Source organism: Scatophagus argus, chromosome 3, assembly GCF_020382885.2.
Source record: "Scatophagus argus isolate fScaArg1 chromosome 3, fScaArg1.pri, whole genome shotgun sequence".
In the NCBI taxonomy this organism is placed as follows: Eukaryota; Metazoa; Chordata; class Actinopteri; family Scatophagidae; genus Scatophagus; species Scatophagus argus.
The window spans coordinates 38,127-61,806 of NC_058495.1; the positions used below are offsets into that span (position 1 = coordinate 38,127).

Below are 23,680 nucleotides of genomic sequence, written 5' to 3' on the forward strand. Positions count from 1 at the left end.
TACCTCTGGTACCAACTTACCAACCACTTAAGTAATAAGCTGTATGCCCCACAGTCCAGAGGGGGCAATGTTATATATTTTTTCTTACTTTTTTTGTAAAACTAAATGTAACAAATAAATACATAGATGCAAATTTAAGTGATGTTTTGTACTAATACAATTAAATCACAAACTAGTGCAAATAAATTTGCTAAATCAAATTCAAATTCACACAGGTAACTTGGGAAAAAACATTCAAATGAACAGAAATCAAAATTTAGCACACAAAGGCACATGGAACTGAATTTGACAGATTGGTCTCAAGAAGGTTGTGTCATAGATACCTGATCCAGCTATTTGAGCATTCATCTGTAAATTCCCTGTGTTAACTCAAAGAGACTTGGTCTACTAAGCTTCCAGCACCACCTAAATCCAAAGAATGTGGAAATGACTTTCGTTGTGATGCTTCCTGTTGTAACCACATACTTACATCACTACATCACTAATACTACACCACAAAAATAGGCACAGAGACAGTTTGACTGGTTAACAAGACTTTTCTGTTACAGCACGCAGCTAACATGCCTTCTAATGAAAGGCATCTAAAAGAGCTAAAGGAGCCTTGTGTGGAACAAGGATTTTATGCAGTCAGATGAGAAAATCACAGACAATGGGCAGAGCATTTGAAAATATTGTGATTTGGAAAGAAGAAGGACGTTTTAATTTATAGGTGCCTCAGCAATTTTAAAAAAAAAATATTTAAAAGATGACACTGGACAATAGTTTGAACTGGATGTAGTGAGTACAACATAGGGGTGGAAACACCTAAGTACCTTTCTGATGTGAGAATCTTCAGCGTCAAAGTAACCATCATCCATCCCCAAGCTGCATACCCAGTCGGTGCTGTCAAAAGGCAGGAGGGGGGTGGAAGGAGTTAGGGTAGAGGAGGGCTCCAAAGGGTAATAAGACTTTGGAAGGGGAGGCCTTGGGGGAACACTTTCCTAGGTCATCATACATGCAGGGGGAGGAGAATAAGGAAGGAGAGAAAGATAGAAGAAAGAGAGTGTTGCACATGAGAACAAGTGATTATAAGCCAGGCAGACTGCAGAGCAGAAAGGACTCTTTGGTATGATTCTGTGTGATTCTGAGTTAAATTCTCAAAAAATTCCCAGGTGACCAATAAAATACATAAGCTGACAGCAAAACTCACACAGTTCATGAAAAATTTTGAGTGATTTCGCCACCCAGAATAGACTTGTAAAGAGAAATATGATACATTTTTTGGCTAATGGGACAATGTAATATAATAACAGCATTGTGTTACTAAGAATTCAATTACATCTATGTTTTGAAATGGAATTGAAAGGTTAATTGCTATTGCTATTGCTATTCAAGTGTTGTGCACTGGTAGGAGCAGATTTGGTTATTAGCAGAGTATAAATGATAATCAAAGATAATCAGAAATAGTGATAAAATAATAGACAAATAATGTCAATTACAGGGCACCACTCTGTTACCAGGGACCAATAATTAACAAAAAAAAAAAAAAAAAATCTCAATCGGGTGTTTACTGAAAGTGTCTATATATATCTGAGAGACATGAACACCAGTGAAGCAAGTGAAGGCTTGAATCCGACCACTAGCTGTCAGAATCCAGCAACTGTCACATCAATATGAAAATAATCACAACCAACGACCAGTTAAGGTATTTATTAACAGACTTTATTAATAAAAGCAATATTCACTTACAATGTTATGCTACCATGCTACCATGTGATCCCTACACTGAGATGATTGCGCATGTCTAAGGTGTGTGTAGGCAGGTTAGTAAAAGAGGAAAAGGAGAAGTACATAAAGCAGGGAGGATCCTAATTATCACTGAGGCACAATAAACTGGCTTATTTCACCACACAGTAACAATGCAAATGAACCGCCCTTTGGCAGGTTTATCACTGGTCCATCAACTGGTAAAATATCAGTTTATTGGCTGGCGGCGATAGGCTCAACAAGAAAACACAAACAAACAAACAAAAAATGAACAAATTAAAGGCACTAAATTTAACAAACAAAAGACAAGGCGATCCTACAATAAGTAAATGGACTTAAGGAGTTATGTAAACACTATGACACAGGACGCAGTGGTCCTGTAACAACAACAGCAACTGTTGGGGCCGTTGTACACTCTTCAGGAGCGCTAATTTCCTCAGTGGGCAAACAGTGGAGTCAACTCAGTTGGAAAGACGGTGTAATTTCCCGACAAAGTCTGTTCCTCTTTTCGTCTTTTGTTAACAGGTGTATTCAGCTGATTTGGCGCAGGTATGTCTTTGGATCCAGATAATCAAAAAGAAAGAAAATAACAGACAATGTTGACGCTCAACCAGCGACTTGTGACCCAAATCTTAAAACAAAAGAGAGTAAAATAACCAAGCTTGATTTGGAGCTCCCTTTTGATGACCAGGACACCAAGGAAAGCCTGGAGTAGCTTTCACTGTTGCGATGGCTCACGGAGAAAAGCAAGGATGGACGTGCACAGCAAGGATCCTTTTATTACCTGCACAATGTCACCAGAACCAGGGATCCCAGTTGCTCTCAACCAATGAGAGGGTGCAACTGGCGAGGCCGGCTCTATGCAGGGGCAAGAGGGGGCAACTATGGAATTATATTCGTGCCACAATTCTGAGCGCACACAGGGAAAGTTTTAGTGTGAAAAATTAAAATCGAGCACACAAAACTTATGGTTGAGCAGACAAAAATTGATTCTGTGCTCAAAAAATATCTTCCACCACGCTCACAATACGACTTTCCCTCAGTCTGCCTCAGCCGCGCTCATTCAAGTTTTGCACGTTATAAATGTGCCACAAAGGTCAACCAATCAGAGAACTTGAAAGGCGAAAACTTGTGATTGGCTGCTTCTGCTCCAACTACATTGCAGCATCCACATGGGAAGTTTTCCCACGGAGCTCGAAAGTGTGACGTAGCGGAGTAGGAAAACCGCAATGCATTGTAGGCTTTACGGGCAACTGAAAAGCTTGATGCTGCTCTTGTGTCCTGTTGTTTAAACAAGTTAAAACATGGTACAAACGTGCTGTGTCATTAACTGCCACAGTCATTCACATGATTGCTTCTGTAAGAAAAAACGATGGGGTGAGATCGTTCATTTCTAAAGGGTGGGGAGGGCGTGTAAGCGACAAGCACCTGACTGAGCAATGTGGCATCCTCAATAAATGGTTACTGGGAGATTTGGTTTTAGCAGACCGTGGATTTAAAACTGGGGATGAATTTGAACTAATGTATGCTGAGGTGAAAAGCCCAGGCTTCACAAGAGGACGTGCTGAAATGGACTCAAGATCTGTGGAGGAGATGCGGCAGCTCACCTAAGGGTCCATGTGGAAAGAGTTATAGGTTTGGTCGGCGACAAGTATAATATACTTCAGCGCACCATACCAGTGAGCCTATTGGTTCCACTTGAGGGTGAGGAATTTTCCTTCATTGACAAGATTGTGACTCTGTGCTGTGCTTTAAGTAATATGTCTCTCAGTATTGTCATTAAACAACAAGACCCAAATAGTGACTGAGAAACAGAGTCAGTGGATTGAATAAAACAGACTGTGCACTGTATCTTCATGTATTTTCAATTTTTGTAGTTTTCTGAAAATAAAATGAATGGCTGTTAATCTTCCTCTGCTTATTTTTATTTTAATAAAGGAATTCTGATTCTGATCTGATTTATCCTTACCATATCATTGATATGTCAGGCACAGGAAAATCTCCTCACCTGCTACTTGCTCATATGACGACAAACAGTTTATTTCAGTTTATTACAAACATTCTTGTGCAGTGCAGTGACACTGTTAAAGTTCCAGTAACAGTGCAGATAAGGTGCCGACAGTAGAAGACTGCGTGCAAACAAATTTTTTCCATCCTCTCTCTCTCCCGCAGCACCATATCTATCGGGAAGTGATGTAAACCATAGACATAATAAAAAGTAGAATAAAAGCATTTGCTGCTGTGGCACGAGAAATGCGGCCGGCATCTTGAACTGGTCATTCTACAGTAAACTACCACAGCAGCAATATGCCTGAGCACTGTGCAGCGTATTGCTGTACAAATCAGCAGACTATTGAAAACAGGGCTCGGAGGATTACTTTTCACAAGATTGAGCATTATTATTGGTTGTACTTTGTGAATAGAATATTACTGTACTGTATTTATGTTCACCAGCAAAATCAGACAACAGAACATCTGACTGTAGAATAGTTTGCCAATTAGCTTACTCACAATTTCAGCAGCTTTACTTCATTATCAACATCAAAATAGGAGTTTAGCTGAAGAAAGGTTCTAAGACATTTGAAGGAAGAAAACAGGAAGAAGAAGTAAATAGGAATAATAAGAAATAGGAAGATAGGTTATAGAAAAATAGGAAAAAGAAGGTGGAAAATAAGCTTGATTTCCTTTGTAAAATGTTTCTCCCAAATTTCATGTTTTCATTTTGAAGGTTTCCCAAAAACAAAGACATTAGGAAGAAATGGGAAGTGGCTTTGAGGAGGGAAAGATGGGAAAAATTCACTGCAAGTGATTCATCCATGCTTTTCAGTGAACATCTTTCTACTAGGATATGGCTATGCCTTGCCTGCCTCTCCTACCTCTCTTAAGGCTAGGGTTAGGGGTGTCAATTTCTTGTGTTTAACTTGACAATCTACAGTTTTATTCTCTCTCCATGTGCCCTGTATCATAGCTACTGTATGATGTTTACAGCAAAAAAAAGCCTTGTGAAAAACAGTGAAATATTCAGCAAGTTATGATTGATTAAATGCGCTGACACTTCACTGCGCCTGCCAAACAGATTACACTGAGTGGAGTGGGTGACCAGTCCAAGATGGCGGCCCCACGGCCGGTCAGCACCAATAGGCAGTAGCGGTCGATGCGGCGTCTACTCTTTATTATGTCTATGATGTAAACAAAAAACTTTTGCGACCCGAATCATTTGCTTTCATTGCCAATGCGGAAGGATTGCCTGCATGTTTGCTTTGTAATGAGAAATTGTCAAATAACAAAAAGAGTCATTTGGAAAGACATTTGGAAAGGTATACTAAATTTGCAGCCCACCACCCAGTTGAGAGTGAGAGAAAAAGTCCGATTGCAGTACTTCTGGAGAAATTAGAGGAGCGCAAAGATAGATTTAAGAAGTGGATTACATCTCCAAACTCCTCTACTGCTGCTAGTTTTGTGTTGTTGCAATGAAGTGGAAACATATAAAGCAAGTAATCTTTATTTTTATAGCTTTTATGTTTGTTTTGTGTCTATGAAAGATTGACTTGATTGATGATTGACCTGACTTCCATCTCAAGACTCTTTACATAAAATTCTATGTAAATCAGAGAGAATGACCTCAAAGAATGTTAGTTGAGAAAATAGCTCTGCAATGCATGCAAATTCTTTCTGTCCAGTAATATCCCTCTCAAGCAGTCAAATAATGTTGGTTACCTATCATAATCCCAGATTATATGAATATTGGCATAGCCCTATAAGAGCCTTTGCTATTGAGTTTATTCTTTGCACACATGCATACTTGTGCTGTACACTGAGCCTCCCTCAGGTCCGCAGCCACAATATATAAGCCAATAGCCTCAATAGCCAATACCAATTGGCAAAGAGACACATTTAGAGTTTTGGATTGGAGTTTTGGATCGGGGTTTGTCCCCACCTGGGTGTGTCCACTGCTTACCTCTAGACAAAACTGTTTGGTGGGCGAGGCCTGTGAGCCGGGCACTGGGGAGAAGGGGCTGAGTGGGCTGGTGAGGCTTACTGAGCTCAGGGGACTGGCTGGACTATTGGTGCTGAAGGAACCTGGTGCACCACTGCTCACTGTGAATAAGAGTGAATTAGGGGTTGCAGGAATGTTCACTAAAACATACATTATAGCAGTGCTTCTCAAATAGTGGGTGCGATGCCAGGGGGGGCGCGTGTGACCCTGGGGAACATGCTTTTTTTGCCGTACTAGAATAAAGTGTATTGCACATCCACTACAGTAGTTGGCAGTGGCGCTCTCATTGTCAGAGTGTGCGCAGGGAGTATTAGCTCTATGGTGTAGCGGCTTTTTTGCACCGAGCAGGCGATATGAAGTGCAGTAAGCGAACCCTTAAGAGACAACATGAAGACATTTTTAACAGGGATGAGAAGAAAGGCGGAGAGAGACGAAGATAATGAGACAAAAGTAACTCACCCGAAAGCTAAGACGAGGAAATATGACGAAGCATATGTAGCGCTTGGCTTCACTGTGACTACAGTGGGAGACGACAGACCGGTGTGTTTACTGTCTAAAAATGTTGGCAGCGGACAGCATGAAGCCAAATAAATTAAGGCGCCACTTGAAGACATTACATCCCAATCATGCTGATAAGCCGCTGGAGTTTTTTCAGCCAAAACGTGCCGAATATTGCCAACAATCATCCCGCTTTGTGAATGCTACTTCAGTAAACCAGCGAGAATTGTTAGCATCCTATTATTACATATTATTACATATTATTACATATTATTATTATTACTATTATTTATAGTCGCAGTGGGGGGGGGGGGGCGCGAATTGTTTTCTACTTGTTGGGGGGGGCGCAACAGAAAATAATTGAGAAGCACTGCATTATAGAGACAATGGTATTTGGGATTATTTTCCATCTCCAGCATATTACCTCTGTGCTTGGCTGTGTCAGCACCTCTGGATGAGTTATTCTTGTGCAGTCCCTCTAATACATCCTGTACTCTCCAAAATTCTTTCTGGATGTGCTTACGAACCAGTTCACTCTGCAAAAAGTAACATAATAATATTGGAAAGGGAAGATGAACTACTTTCTATACAAGAAACAGACAGTATGAAAACTAATGGAAGTCAAGTCTACGGATTTTCTACAAAAGTTATCCGGAATAACTGGGACATTGTGTCTGGCAGGAAATTTTGCTGTTGAGCTACCCAGAAGTATTTTTTCAGTGCCACAAATCATTCCTTGCCATTGATCACATTTGCTTTGGAGGTAGAAGTCTCAATGATAGATATGTGATAATGTGGAAAAATAAAACTGTAACTATTAATATGACTAGAAATTAAATGTTCAAATCCAAGTTACAGCAATTAACAATATGTTGTTCATTATTTTATGAGGTCAGGTTAACAGGATTAATAAAACTATTTGGTACAGGAGGATTGGAACACAACTTTCTTCGGTGTATTAAGCAATTGCTGTTCAAAATGTAACAAACCATGACTGCACAACTGAGGTACACTGCAAAGCACTGAAAGCACTGAATTTGTTTACAAATATGAGGCTTAAATAATGACACTTTGTCATTGAAAAAACATGAACTGAAAAAGAATCATTAGTACTGAAACATTTCTATTTGAAATGGTTGTATGGGCACTGAAAATATATGTATGTATATTTATGAAATACATCCTTACCTTTTTATACCACTGAAAACCTCTGAGTTTTGACAACAGTTTAAGATTATGAACTATGAAGAAGAACTATGTGAAGCATTTTACCTGAATTAATGTTTTTATGTTACCAAGATGTGGGCAATTGTCCACTGAAAAAAGATAATTGTTGGACCAATTTAAATGAATTGCTTCAATTGGTAACAAGCAATTGAACTGAGTTTATCCAACTTAATTTTAATTTAATTAGTTAATATAATAGTAACATAACAACAAAAAAAACAAACCCTAGACTTTCTTTGTTACAACAGCCTGCAAACTAATTTCTATGTAAAGGACTTAGAAAAGGACAAGGTAATTTACGTATTGTTGTACAACACTGGGTTGCACAACGAAATTAAAGTTTGTAGTCTCCTTCATGCTACACACATAGGACATACAATACACACAAGCAGGCACAGGAGCAACAGAAGAGGGACGACCCCTGGCCCAGAGGTTTGAGAAGTGGCTTGTGGCCTAGAGTTTTGAGAAGTGGCTTGTGGCCTAAAGGTTTGAGAAGCAGCTTGTGATCGGAGGGTCACTGCTTTGATTCTATCCCAGACTGGCAGGAAAAATTTGGTCAGCTGATGTGCTGTTGAGCAAGGCACTTAACCCCCCATTGCTCTGACATGGCAGCCCACTGCTCATGTGTGTTTCACTGCATGTTGCATGTGTGTGTGTTTCAATCAGTGATGGGTTAAATGCAGAGAAAGAATTTTGGTGTATGTAAAAAATATACGCGCTAAATAAAGTTTGAAGTTCTGACTGCATTTGAACACAAAGCATTATTGATGTAAACAGAAAGTATGCATCTCCTCATCCTGCTGGACTCCTGCTCAAAATGTTGGTCCAGGATACTGTGATGGAGACCTGTGTCTCCGCAAAGATGTGAGCATAAAAGTCTCTTATTCTCTGTTGTTTAGTCTCATTTACATTCTTTTTTTTTTTTTTTTTTGTACTTTATTGTTTACATTTCCATACTTTATCGTTTACTTTATTGCTGTGTGCACTTTATGGGAAAGCGGAAATCTCGTTGTACCTGTACAATGACAATAAAAGCTTTCTATTCTATTCTATTCTATTCTATTCTATTCTATTCTATTCTTCCCCAGAGCTGTTAAAGCAATAACCCACCTACAGTGAAACACTCATACACATAGTCTGGCACTAAGTGCACTTTGTTCTTATCTACCTCTTTCTGTATTTCGTACTTTGTATTTTATATTTGTATATTTTTTTTCTAAGGTGTGCAATTTTCTATTTATAAGTGTGTTTTGAAGCTGAGAATCTGCACAAAATTTCGTTATGCTTGCATAATGACAATAAAGACTCTTGAATCTTGAATCTTGAATCTTGAATTTAGTTCATTTCTTTTTCCTGCACCCAGACATTAGCCAGGACTCCAAGCTGGGCTAGCATGGCTCTCTCCTCCACTGGTGTCCAGCCTGGTTGGTCTAGTTGAAAAGTCAAAAGTTGCTGTGGATACTGATCACCCAAAAAATCTCCTGCTTGCAATCTGTACCCATCACTTTCTCTCAAAGGTAACATGTGTTTAGTAAAAAGCCAAAATAAAATAGCAGATTAAAACATATATATAGCAACTTTAAAGTAGCTACAGACCACTGCATCTGCATGTAAAGCCATTGCCATGGCATCTTACATATGGAATAGTACGTTATAACTCTTATACTATAAGGAAACACTCTGTGCAAGAAGTGGTCGCCCTCTGTGAAATAAATCAAAACCTTGTCTGGGGATCTCTCAATTTAATAGAAAAAGATCCTGATCAACAGATACAAAAATGAATTAAGGTATGTAATTACACATGGTTACTATTAATTTGATTATGTATAACTGATTTTATGTGCGTTATGTTTCTTTCTGTAAGACCCAAATATATGAATCTGGAATTACAGCTGTGGTTTGAAAATAAACAGGGATGATGACAGTGAGACCTTTTACCTGCCCTCCTGCATTAAGCTGCTCCCATAGATCTCCATGTATGGCGTTGGCCTCATCCTCTAATGCTTCAAACTCCATGTGAGTGGTGGTTAAAGCCTGGGAGAAGTACAAATAAAGGCAGTCGTACTCAGTATTTCTAACATCTGTGGCTTATACAAATGATAAATTTCTAATGCTCTTCACTTTGAAAATGAATAGAGCATAAATGAAAACAAATGTTTTCTCAAAGGATTGGCCATGGCTCATGTTTTTGTATTTGGGTGATGAAAATATTTCTTGCCACTGAATTTACTGCTGATAAATGCAAGTGAAATATATATTATACTGCCCAGCAATCTGTATACACAGACAACAACATTGGATAAGGCAACTCAGTATAAAAAATTAGAACATTAAATGTATTTAATAGATAGTTACTGACAGTTTAATGTCCCTTTAAGACTTTTGTTTTGTTTAAGTGGTTTAGATGACATAGTTGAACTAGAGATTTAAAAACCTTTCCAGGCACTTGTTCAGTACACTTATGTTATGCACTGTCTTACGCTGGAGGCCTGTGAGAGTTCCCCTCTGATGTTGATGAGCTGTTTTTGCAGGGTTTCCTTTTTAAACTGCAGCTTTTCCATGGTTAAAGGCTGGTTATGATACAGCTCCATCTCCTGATGAGTTGCCACCAGAGCTTCCTCAAGGCTATCCTGGGAGCAGCAAGCATAGCATGGATGAAAGCAATTTATTTTTATTTTTGCAAATGAGCATTATTTTGCACTTTTTCCTAAACTTCCAACAATAGGTATTTAATTTGAGCTCACCACTTTGAGTCACATAGATACAGAACAGACAACCAAATGATACATCTATCTGAAGAAAATTATTCATAAACAGGTTGAAACTATTGAGCTGAAAGTGTATTTATTGCACCAGACAAATGTAGCCTCAAAAATGACTGTGAAAACAACCACACAATCTAATTCTGCACTGCAGGGAATAATAATGTATTTTTCAGGTTAATGAGTATCTTTTCAAAGGGCAAGATGTGACAAAGTGAATGGGTTTCCTTCGGCATGACACTTAGCACCTCTCGTAAGAAGTATTGAAGCACTGATAATTTACTAGTTTACTACAACAACACAAATGCGGTCAGTTTTACAAATGAATATATTTCTTAAACACATGGTTTAATACTGTAGAGAAAATTCATTACCTTGTCCATTCTCAGTCTGTGGACAACAGCCTCATGATCTTTCAAATTTTGGTTCTGCTCACACAGTCGACCCAGGAGTTTCTGACAGTCAGCATCACCAAGAGAAACCCAGTAGAAACAAGGGAAAACATAAAACAAAGAGAAAGTACAAGCAATGCATCTTTGTAAGTACATGTTTACGGTATTTACTGTTTCAGTCATAAGAGAATTGTGGACCACCTGTGATGGTGGCTCATAGGTGGACATTGTCATGTTCAAACAGAAACAGCCCAACTCAATACAACCATATAAAGCTGTTTAAAATATCATCATAGCATTATGATAAGGGGCCTAGACTGAGCTAATATGTAGACAGTAATGTAAATCATCTGGATATAAAAGTATGTTTGTATGTTTATTTTGTGTGTGCAGTGTTAAGTCTCTTACACTCGTTTCAATCTCATTGAGTTTCAGTGTGGGATGTAACTCTCTGCTGTAGACATCATGGAAAGGAGGCACCTGAGAAAACAAACACTGAATACATGATCTCAATCATCAACACAAATCAAAGTGTATAGATGCCAAAGGCTCCAGTAAGTGGAGAAAGAAATTCATTGTTTATATTCTCTTTGTTGTGAGATTTTGAAGCTTTGTTTATTTTTATAATCATAAAGATCAAAATTTCTTTTGCAAAAGACAACATCTAAAGTAAGCAACCACTACCAAAGCATAGCGATATGATAAATTAGATTATTGACTACTGAAGACAGTTCCAAATAGACTGGAAGTACTGCATTAAAATCTGTGTTGTAGGTTTGAAGAGGTCAACAAGATCTTCACAGGGATGAGGGTTTAGTTTTATCTCTGACAGTAACAAAACTGCAGAATCTATATACTGAATGCCTGTGAACTGAATCTGAAGTTGTCTGAATCCAAATCAGTTTCGTTGTTTACCATTATCTTTTCGATCTTAGTTTTTTCTTTTATTTATTTTTCCCCAGATTACCATCTGACATCATCTGCCAAGCTGTTGATGGACCCTGACAAATTCAACCCATCAGCACATCAGTGAACAGCATGTCTGAGTGAGTGTAAATTAATAATATTTTCCTAAACCAGTTTACAGGCAAGCATCTTTTAGAAGGAATCAAGCCTGTTGTAAGGAGGGTGGAACCTTGCACTGGCACTGGCAATATCAACTCAGACTGGGACGCAAAGTGTGGGAAATATGTAATGGCAAACAACTACTACTACTACTACTCTACTCTGTGTGCGTCATTACATATTTCATTATTTTACCTGTTGGTCTAAGTAATCCAGGTTGCGCTGGAGCTGAAGGTCTAATATATCCTCCTGAGCAAAGCAACACACATGGAAAACACACAAATAGATACTATACAAATAAAAGGCGTTCAGATAAGACAGATGCAAATCAAAGCACCACAACCAATCTGCCCATCATACTGGACTCACCAGCTCATGGGAAATAGTTATTTGAGTCTGGGATGCTGTTCATTTCATTGTTCTTGGGTCTTTTAGTCAAAAAAGAAATTCAGTCTCAAGTCTCTGTTGTTAGCTTGCTCTTCTAGGATTTAGATGCTGTTTATCAGTGGTCTTAGTTGCCTTTGATCTGAACGTCCTCAGTCTCTCTCTCTCTCTCTCTCTCTCTCTCTCTCTCTGACTCTTGGCTCAAGAGGCTCAGTAGTTGGCCACAAATCAGAAGGACACTTTTTCATTTCTTGGAGACAACTTTCCTCCTTTGTGATTCCAAGTGGTATTATCGTTATTATTGTTGGCACCGCTGTCACAAAGACAACAGCATCACTGCCTGTTTTTCTTCAGAATGGCACATCAATTTGCTCTATAAGGGGAAATCAGTCAGGCTTCAGTTTTTTCTGACATTTTGTGCCCACTGACATACAACTCCTTGTCCATTTTGTATTGGACAATATTCATAATATCCTCCTCCTCATTGATAAGTTGCTGCAGGAGGGACCTCATCAATCATCATTTTTCCTGCCAGTCTGGGGGGGAATCAAACCTGCGACGCTCCGGTTACAAGCCGCTTCTGCAACCTCTAGGCCACGACTACCAAAACCATGACAACCCAGAGTAAGTAGCAACTAGTAAATGAATTCATATTAGATTATAATATAAATTTATTTTGCCTCACCAAAACCTGACTTCAGCCAAAAGAATATGCCAGTTTAAATGAATCCACTCCCCACAGTCATATTAATACTCACATTCCTTGAGATACCGGCTGAGGAAGTGAAGTTGCAGCCATTTTTGACCCAAGCCTATCATTCAGTGTAAAGCCTAAAGTCGACTGCCATTCATTCGAAAGCCTTATTCTTAGTCTTTCACACCCAACCTGGAAAACATTACAACCAATCTTTATTGTTGTAGTGTATCGCACTCCAGGCCCATACTATATTTCTACTGGAATTTTCTGTTGAGTCTAATTCCTTAAAATTAATAAAATAATTATAATGGGAGATTTCAATATGCATGTGGACAACGGTAATGATAGCCTTTGCACAGCATTTATCTCTTTATTAGATTCAATCGGCTTTTGTCAGTGTGTACTTAAACCCACTCACTGTTTCAATCACACTCTTGACCTTGTTTTGACATATGGCCTTAAAACAGAACATTTAATAGTCTTTCAACAGAATCCTCTTTTATCTGACCATTGTTTAATAACTTTTGAATTTGTATTACTTGACTACATACCACCAAGAAAAAAACCCTACACTAGATACCTGTCTGATAGTGCTGTGCAAAATTTAAGGAATCAATTCTAGTGTCATTTACTTCAGTATCATATCCCAGTACTGCAGAACATTACAATACTAAAGAAAAGTCTTATGCCAGTTGTAGTCCCTCTCAGATCGACCATTTTGTGGACAGTGCTGCAACCTCATTAAGGACAACAATCGATTCTATTGCCCCGCTAAAAGAGAAACACATAAAGCAAAAGAGACATGCGCCATGGTATAATACTGAGGTTAGGAAATTAAAGCAAAATGCACAAAAACTTGAAGGGAAATGGCATTCCTCCAAACTCACTGAATCTCGCTCAATCTAGCAAGACAGTCGTACATCATATAGGAAGGCCCAACGGACTGCCAGAGCAGCCTATTACTCAAAATTAATTGAGGATAACAAGCATAATCCCACATTTCTGTTGAGCACTGTAGCCAGGCTGACAGAGAGCCACAGTGCTATTGAACCTTGTATCCCTGTAACTCTCAGCGGCAATGACTTTATGACCTTTTTTAATGACAAGATTTTAAACATTAGAGACAAAATTCAGTGCCTGCTGACCTCAGCTGTTACTGCTGTACCTTCAAATGCTGGAAGCTTAGAAACAGCAGTGCAACCAGATAATTACCTTGACTGCTTTTCTCCCTGACCTTCATCATTCAAATTCACTCATATTTTCATCTAAACCAACAACATGCCTCTTAGACCCCATCCCAACTGGGCTGCTCAAAGACGTTTTACCCTTACTTAGCACCTGTCTATTAGATATGATCAATCAATCAATCATTCGATCAACAACATCACCTTCTACATTGTAATAGCTTACTTGAGGATTTTCAATTTGGCAGTGAGACAGCATTAGTCAAAGTTGCAAATGACCTTCTATTGGCATCAGATGAGGGACTTACTGTATCTCTGCCCTTGTACTGTTAGAGCTTAGTGCTGGGTTGGACACCACTGACCATTCCATCTTATTAAACAGATTGGAACGCCTTATTGGCACTGCATTAAGCTGGTTTCAGTCCTATTTATCAGATCGATTTAATTTGTTCATGTTAATGATGTATCGTCCATACTCACAAAAGTTAGTCAAGGAGTTCCCCAAGGTTCTGTGCTTGGGCCAACAATACTTTTTGTGCTCCCCAAAGATATAAAAACCTGGATGACTTGGAATTTTTGACTTCTAAATTCAGACAAAACTGAAGTTATTGTCCTGGCCCCTAAACACAAATTATCCAATGATATAGCAATGCTAGATGGCTTAGCCTTGGTCTCAAGCTCCACTGTAAGGAATCTCGGAGTTGTCTTTGATCAGGACATGTCCTTTAACTCACACATAACACACATTTCAAAGACTGCATTCTTTCGCAATATTGCAAAAATTAGGCACATTCAGAGTCAGAAAGATGCAGAAATATTAGTCCATGCATTTATTACTTCCAGGCTGGATTATATAACTCCCTTTTATCAGGCTAGGCTGCCCCAATTAGTCTCTAAAGACTCCCCAGCTCATCCAGAACTCTGCTGCACGAACCAGCATTAGAGATCATATTTCATATATATGTAATGGCTTTTCTACATTGGCTACCTATAAAATTCAGGATCGAGTTTAAAATTCTTCTCCTCACATATAAAGCCCTGAATGGCCAGGCACCATTATATCTTTATATATATATAAAGAGTTGATAGTATGGTATTATCTCAGCAGAGCTCTACGTTCCCAAGATGCAGGGTTACTTGTGGTTCCTAGAGTCTTCAAAAGTAGATCGGGAGCCAGAGCCTTTAGTCATCAAGCTCCTCTACTGTGGAACCATCTTCTGGTTTCAGTCCGGGAGGCAGACACCCTCTCTACATTGAAGAGTAGACTTAAAACTTTCCTTTTTGATTAAGCTTATAGTTAGGGCTGGCCTAGAGTGGCCCCTAGTTATGCTGCTCCGTCCTATCTCAAGGACCTCATTGTTCCTTATTGCCTCAGTAGAACACTTCGCTCCCAGAATGCAGGTCTGCTAGTGGTTCCCAGTATCCCTAAAAACAGACTGGCAGGTAGAGCTTTCAGCTACCGTGCTCCCCTGTGGAACCAACTCTCTCCATGGGTCAGAGAGGCAGACACTCCCTCCACTTTTAAGTCCAGGCTAAAAACATTCCTCTATGATAGAGCTTATAGTTAGGGCTGACTCAGGTAACTGAACCATTTTATAACTATGCTGTCATGGGCTTAGACTGCTGGGGGACATGAAACAAGGAGCCATCTCCTCTCCTCTCCTCTCCTACACATTTGCTGTTTTGTCTTTATCTGTTATACTGTGTAGTCTGGACTTGATGTCTCACACTCTCTCTGTGTCTTCACAGATTTCTCCAGAGCTCCATCCACCGGCACCATCCTCCACCTGAATCACCTCCTTCCCTGCATGTTGTCCCCGTTCACCAACCAACTTGCTGCTCCTGCTTTCGCTGTTCACAGCCCAGCCTGCCCACCAAGAGCTGTTTCCATCAGCTCTCCCCTGACTGAACACTCCCCATCTATCCCATATCTCATGCCTGTACAACATCCATTGCACATCTGCCCATGCTGGGTGAGGGATCCCTCCTCTGTTGCTCACCCTGAGGTTTCTCCCATTTTTTCCTTGTTAAAGATTTTTCTGGGAGTTTTTCCTTAGTTGATGTGAGGATCGAAGGGCAGAGGATGTTGCTATGATGTTATGTAAAGCCCTTTGAGACAAACTACTTGTTAAAATGGGCTATACAAATAAAGTTGTCTTGTCTTGTCTTGCTATAGGCTTAGACTGCTGGGGGCTTGCCCACGACGCACTGAGCTATTTCTTCCTCGACCTCTCCTGCACACATACTAGCTCAACTTCTTCCCTGGAGTCCTTGTGCTTTCTTGTCTCGCAGGTTCGAATGGATCGTGGTTGGACCTCCTGCTGTGGTCCAGCTCAAAATCTATTGTGATTACTAGTGTTTTGTCATAATCTTTTTTAATTCAATTACCACTCTGTACAGCTACTACCATTAATGTTGTTACTACCATTGTTATTATAATCACCATAATATATATGTAATGTATACTTCATTATTATTACCTACAGTTCCAATACTTAAGATAAGATAAGAGAAGACTTTATTGATCCCCAGAGGGAAATTAAGTTGTTACAGCAGCAGAACAAATAACAAGAAAGTGCACAATGTGCTACTAGAGTAGCATAAAAACTAGAAACAGATAAGTAACAATAAGCTAATAAGCAACAGTTCCAACACTTCTGGTATTATTGCTGCTGCTACGCATCTCTGTTTGTGTGCTCCTTCTTACATGCCCCCACCCCCGTCTCCCTCTGGGGAAGCTGTGGCCTAGAGGGCCTAGAGGTTGGAGAAGTGGCTTGTGGGTCACCAGGCGGGCATGAAAAATGTGTGTGTGGTGCTCCTGTGTGTATTTCACTGCATGTAATTTGCCGGGTGTTGCATGTGTGTTCAACTAAGGATGGGTTAAATGCAGAAGACAAATTCCGTGTGTGCATGTAAAAATATATATACTGTCAATAAAGCTGATTCTTCTTCTTCTTCTTCTTCTTCTCTCTCTCTCTCCCTCTCTCTCTCTCTCTCTCTCGCTGTCTGTCTGTCTCTCTCTCTCTCTCCTTCTCTCTCTCTCAATCCAACCAGTCAAAGCAGATGGCTGCCCCTCCACAGCTAGGGTCTGCTCAAAGGTTTCTGTCCCTCACCACTGTTGCCAAGTGCTTGCTCAAGGGGGAATGTTGGGTTCTCTGTATTACAAAATTTAATTAAAGAGTTTGGTCTAGACCTGCTCTTGTATTGTATTTGTATTTGTAATTGTATGTCATGAGATAACTTTTGTTGTGAATTGGTCCTATATAAATAAACTGAATTGAATTGAATTGAGTTTATGCTCCCATTAGTCTTCAGATGATGTATTTGATAAACATGGGGTCTTAAGTCATGTCATGACTGTGCAAATTCTATCCGCTGATCATTTATTAATTATTATCCGCTGACATTTTATTCAAACATAAAGTCTCACTGTCATCATAATAAAAAAAATAAAGTGACATATTTTGTCATTGGAGGGAACTCACTCCAACGAAATTTGTTCTCTGCATTTAACCCACCCAAGTGACGTGCACACACACACAGCAAACCCGGGGCAGTGGGCGACCGCGTGCAGCGCCCGGGGAGCAGAGGGGGTTAGGTACCTTGCTCAAGGGTACCTCAGCCATGGACACCGGGACGGGGAATCGAACCAGCGATCCACCGGTTACGGGTCCGACACCCTAACCGCTGATCCACGACTGCCCTAAAGGAGAGTTTCAAACCGTTCACGCTCCCGGGCGCTCCATCCGGCTAAGGCCCTCTCCTCCCGCCGCCCCTCCTGAGCCGGAGGGAGACGGACGCAGAGAGAGAGAGAGCTGGCAGAGCCGGGCAGGAGACATTGAACCCCCCGTCCCCTCCCCGGAGGAGAGAGGAGAGTTGGGTACCCGGGGGCGGGCGGGCGGCCGGAGCCGCCGCGCCGGGGGTAGGGTTTCGTTTCACTGGGCGGGCCGGGACCCGAGTCGACCGGACGAGGGGGTCCGGTCGGGGAGCGCCGACGGCCCGGACCACCCGGATCATCCCTGTTTATTTTTAAAGCCTCATGCTAAAACACAGCTGTTCACTTACCAAAACTCATGGTGTGTATTTTTGAGGCTTAATAAATAAGTTGAAAGCATTACCCTCATTCATTACACATTAATAAAGTTTTTCTTCATAAATGCTATATTAAATTACTTACATACAAAGATCACATTACATATTTGTTTGACTTGCATGTAATCAAATGAATCACTTCATTTAAATAGAAAATTTTGTGTTTGTGTTTCAGTATGCTTTTTTAGGGGATTCGTGTCAAAATATTACATAGAACATTAACATTTGAGGATTCATTTGAAAACCTCCATGGAAGCTTCAAATGTTCAGAGAATGAATATCCTTGAGAATGCAATTGCCAGACAACTATGTGACACTCTACATTGCAATAGTTTATTAGAATTTTATTGGAAAAAGTCAAGAGTACCTCAAACCACAGATATTTCATTGGTCAAAGTTATAAATGCCCTTTTAATTACATGGGATGAGGTACTGTACCACCAGCACCACCCTAAAGAATCTGTTAGTTACTTTGTTCAGGATATATCCTTTAAATCACACAAATTAAGGAGTGCTTTCTTTCACCTGTGTAACAAAAAACGGGCAAATCTAGTCTCAAAATGATGGGAAAAAATAGTCCACACAGAGATCATATTTCCCTTACATTAACTTCTGTATGTTGGCTACCAGTAAAATCTAGGGTCTCCAAAAGTAGAATGGGAGTCAGAGCCTTAAAACTTTCCCTGTTGATAAAATGGACAGTTTAGGCTGGTTTAGGCTTGCTCCTAAATATACTTCCATGAGCTTAGACTGCTGGGGAACTTCCCATGATACACTGAGCTTCTCCATCCTCCTCTCTCTCATCCTATAAACATTCATGTCCCATTAATGCACATGACCCAACTTCCCCGGAGATGGGTCATGTGGTGAGTGACCTCCTGGTGAGTGACCTCCTGCTGTGGTCCTGCTTGACGTCAACTGATTCTATTGTTATTAGTCATACACTATATTGCCAAAAATATTTGTTCATCTGCCTTTACACACATATGAACTTAATTGACTTCCCATTCTTAATCCATATGGTTAAATATGATGTTGGCCCACCTTTTCTGACCATTCTTTCAGAAGCACGTTTGTGAGGTCAGACGCTGATCTTGGATGAGAAGGCCTGGCTTGCAGTCTTCGCTCTAATTCATCCCAAAGGTGTTCTATCGGGTTGAGGTGAGCACTCAGGCCAAGTCTTGGTGTGGAAGAACCTGACATTCCCCCCTCCACCAAACTTCACACTTGGCACTATGCAGTCAGACAAGGACCATTCTCCTGGTAACTGCCAAACCCAGACTTGTACCATCAGATTGCTAGATGGAGAAGCGTGAGTCATCACTCCAGAGAACACGTCTCCACTGCTCTAGAGTCCAGTGGTGGCGTGCTTTATACCACGTGTCTGGCGTGTCTGTAAAGAATGAATACTTTTGGCAATGTAGTGCATTTCTACTCTATTATTGCTGTTGCTAGGCATCTCTGTGTCTGTCCTTTATCCAGTCATGCCAGTTTTTAAATGCAGTGTTGCATGAGGAACAGTGGTCACAGACATTCAGTGTTGGTTTTTGACCTTGTTTTGTTGGCATAGTTTATCCAATTGAACATTAAATTGTACCTGAATTAAATGCTATAACTACTGTGGACTGTTCCTACCACCACAGGACCATATGTGTGATACTGTGTGTTATCCAGTCAGTGGATATTTGTATTACAGCACATTATTGGCACATACCATCTTATTGTGGATCAAAGGGGACACTGGGTAGTTGAAGTGGTATAATCCTTGGCTTAAGGATCTCCTACTGCCAGGGTAATCATACTGAAGGAAAGAGAGAAAGCAATAAGGAAGGAAGAAAGAATAAATGAAGGGATGAATAAAGTTTTTAGTTATTAGTGGAGTACACTAAGATGAATATGGTTACAGTATATGAAAACAAAGCAAAACATCAGGTTATTTGCATAACCCCGGTTCTCTGAGTAATATGAGTGAGATGTCTCACTATGGGATGCAGGCCTCACTGCAGACCTCAGAAGCATCAATCTCATTACGCCAATCCTGATTGGCTGGTGAAACGTGTCCGTCCGCCCCAAGTAGTACCACCTACCTTAAATAGTTCATGTGTACAACAACATGTTATTCAAGATAAGCACCTCTTCTCACTCACCCAAGCAAGAAGGGTTGTCTGGTGAGACATCTTGCTCATATTACTCAGAGAAGTGGGGTTATGCAAATAACTTAAAGTTCTCTTTCATAATATATCGCTCGATGTCTCACTATGGGATATGGTTGCTCCTGTGTTGCCAGACAAGCTTATCAAGTATCCACCAACCCACAAAAAACTCTGTTCCAACCAGGACACCAAAACCGCTCGTGCCACGCACGGAACAGATATGTCCAACATATAGAAACGGACAAAAGTGAGAGGCGAGGACCAACTTGCCGCAGCACAGATGTCCTGAACAGAATCTCTCCTGAATAAGGCCCAGGATGCGGCCAAGCCTCAAGTTGAGTGTGCTCGCTGGCCCACAGGTGGCTGCGAACCCTGACTCGTATAAGCCAAAGCAATCACCTCCACCACCCAGTGGGACAGGCGCTGCTTTGTGACAGGTTTCCCCTTATGAGGGTTAGCCCAGGAGACAAACAGCTGATTGCTCTTCCTGACACCACTCGTCTTCTCCATGTATGTGCACACTGCACAGACTGGACATAACGCATGTGACTGCCGCTCACCTAGTGAGGTAGCAAAAGCCACAAGGTCAATAGGAGAACATGAGCCCACCACCTTAGGCACAAAAGCCGGGTTGGACTTCAAAACCATCCTCACATCCCCAGGAAAGAGCTGGGATCAAGAGGGATGCTCCAAAAGCGCATGTTTTTCTATCTACCACACACCAGGAAAGTTGTGGGTCTTTTTGGTGTTTTTGTTCATCGCTGAACTACACTTTTCGGAGCGGTGATGCAACTCCTCGCTGCCCGCATTGTTTACACTCTGGATCAGCTGATGGACCTGAAGCCGGCCACCGCTCCAGGGAAAACGCAGAGAGAAAGCCCTGCTGAATGCTGGATCAAAACTCACAGGGGATGCAGGGGAAATAAAAAGTTACGGAGGAAGAGGGAAGCTTTGAAACAACGGAGGCTTATGACTAGGAAGTTTAAGCCGTGTCTCCCCTCTATCGTCATGGGAAATGTGAGGTCACTCGCGAATAAGAGGGACGAACTGACGGCACTGTCGCAGAGTCAGAGGGAATACCGGGAGTGCAGTTTGATGTGCTTTATGGAGACATGGCTGCACCAGGACATACCCGATGACAATGTGACAGTAACGGGCTTCCATACAACACGGGCTTTTCACATGTTGTCATGGTGACTGTTTATGTTCCCCCCTCTGCAAACCCCAGCAGGACATGTGACACTATTCACTCTGCAATAGCCCGGATACAGACTCAGCACCCGAGTGCATTCATTGCAATCTCGGGTGATTTCAACCATACTAACCTGGACAAAACACTCCCCACTTTCACTCAGTTTGTGAACTGTCCTACCAGAGAGGGAAGAACAATAGATCTGCTGTATGCTAATGCAAGGGATTGTTACAGCTCTCCCCCCCTCCCCCCACTAGGCAGGTCAGATCACAACCTGATCCACCTCTCCCCCTGCTATGTGCCTCTCGTCTGCCCGCAACTTCAAGGACTGTGAGGAGATGGACAGACGAGTCCAATGAGACACTCCAGGGCTGTTTTGAGGTGACAGACTGGCAGGCACTCTGTGAGCCCCACGGCCAGGACATTGATGGGCTCACTGAGTGCATCACTGCCTACATAAACTTCTGTGTGGACACCATTGTCCCAACCACAACTGTAAAGTGTTACCCCAACAACAAGCCGTGGGTAACCAAGGACATCAAAGCCATCCTCAACGACAAGAAGAGGGCTTTCAGAGCAAGCAATAGGGAGGAGGTCAGAGCTATTCAGCGCACCCTGAGATTACAGATCAGGGAGGCAAAGGAGAAGAACCGGAGGAAGCTGGAGTGGAAACTCCAGCAGAACAACATGAGAGAGGTGTGGAGTGGCATGAGGACCATCACAGGTTACGGGCCAAACAGCGGAGGAGTTGATGGCGGTGTGGAACGGGCGAATGAGCTGAATCAGTTTTTTAACAGATTCGACACAGGGACGCCAATTCATGCTTCAAACGACTCCTCAGCAGTACGTTTGCAGCAACTAGCCACTCCAGCCTCTCTCCCTCCCCCCACATTCCAACTGGATGGCCTCGCTCACACCTCGTCCCCAGAAGCCTGGGTGGACCACTCTCACCTGGGTACCACATGCACTCCTCCCCCACCCATCACCTCAACTATGACCTTCACAGCTGATCAGGTGAGAAGACAGCTGCAGAGACTCTGTGCAGGCAAAGCTGCAGGCCCAGATGGTGTGAGCCCCAGGGTCCTGAAAGCCTGTGCCCCCCAGCTAAGCAGAGTACTTCATCATGTCTTCAACCTGAGTCTGAGTCTTCAGAGGGTCCCCGTGGTGTGGAAGACGTCATGCCTCGTTTCTGTCCCAGCGACCCCAAGGACTACAGGCCTGTGTCCCTGACGTCACACATCATGAAGACCCTGGAAAGACTCGTCCTGGAACAGCTCCGGCCCATGGTCCAACCACTTCAGGATCCCCTTCAGTTCGCCTACCAGCCCCGCCTTGGAGTGGACGATGCCATCATCTACCTGCTGAACAGAGTCTACACCCACCTGGACAAGCCGGCAAGCACTGTGAGAATCACGTTCTTTGATTTCTCGAGTGCGTTTGACACAATCAGGCCGGCTCTGCTGGCGGAGAAGCTGACAGCGATGCAGGTGGATGCCCCACTGGTGTCCTGGATCGCAGACTATCTGACGGGCAGACCGCATTATGTACGCCGGAAAAGCTGCCTGTCAGATGAAGTGATCAGCAACACTGGGGCTCCACAGGGGACTGTCCTCTCTCCCTTCCTCTTCACGATCTACACCACAGACTTTACGCACTGCACAGAGTCCTGCCATCTTCAGAAATTTTCTGATGACTCTGCAGTGGTTGGGTGTATTACTGGGGGGGATGAGAGAGAGTACAGGACGGTAGTGGACAACTTTGTCACATGGAGCGGGAAAAACCACCTACAGCTCAACGTGACAAAGACCAAGGAACTGGTGGTGGACCTGAGGAGGACTAAGGCTCCAGTGACCCCTATCAACATCAAAGGGGGTACTGTGGAGGTGGTGGAGGAGTACAAATACCTGGGGGTGTACTTAGACCACAAACTAGACTGGTGCAAGAACGTGGACATGGTCTACAGAAAGAGCCAGAGCCGCCTCTACTTTCTGAGGCGGCTGAGGTCCTTCAACATCTGCAGAACGATGCTGAGGATGTTCTATGAGTCGGTGCCATCACATATGCTGTTGTCTGCTGGGGCAGCTGCCTGAGGGTGAGGGACACTAACAGACTCAATAGAATCATTACGAAGGCCAGCCATGTTGTGGGAGAGGAACTGGACTCTCTGACAGTGGTGTCTGAGAGGAGGATGTTGTCCTAAATAAGAACTATACTGGACTTTCCCTCTCACCCTCTCCATAATGTGCTGATCAGCTACAGGAGCTCGTTCAGCAAAAGACTCTTACTGCCAC

General features: G+C 42.0%; 1 protein-coding gene across 3 annotated transcripts in view; it reads right to left on the reverse strand.

Moving 5' to 3' along the window:
- Window positions 1-193: 193 nt before the first annotated feature.
- Window positions 194-23,680, reverse strand: part of plekha6 (pleckstrin homology domain containing, family A member 6) — a 134,214-nt gene continuing 110,727 nt past the window's right edge. The window contains exons 8-15 of one of the 3 annotated variants that reach the window (XM_046379873.1): window positions 19,759-19,845; window positions 11,031-11,102; window positions 10,605-10,685; window positions 9,949-10,098; window positions 9,407-9,502; window positions 6,666-6,777; window positions 5,705-5,844; window positions 194-980 (exon numbers count right to left, since the gene is read on the reverse strand). In XM_046379873.1, the coding sequence (XP_046235829.1) occupies window positions 699-980; window positions 5,705-5,844; window positions 6,666-6,777; window positions 9,407-9,502; window positions 9,949-10,098; window positions 10,605-10,685; window positions 11,031-11,102; window positions 19,759-19,845 (1,020 nt within the window). In that variant the 3' untranslated portion in view covers window positions 194-698. The remainder of the gene's footprint in view (window positions 981-5,704; window positions 5,845-6,665; window positions 6,778-9,406; window positions 9,503-9,948; window positions 10,099-10,604; window positions 10,686-11,030; window positions 11,103-19,758; window positions 19,846-23,680) is intronic. The other 2 variants (XM_046379857.1, XM_046379865.1) reach the window with 2 other exon arrangements.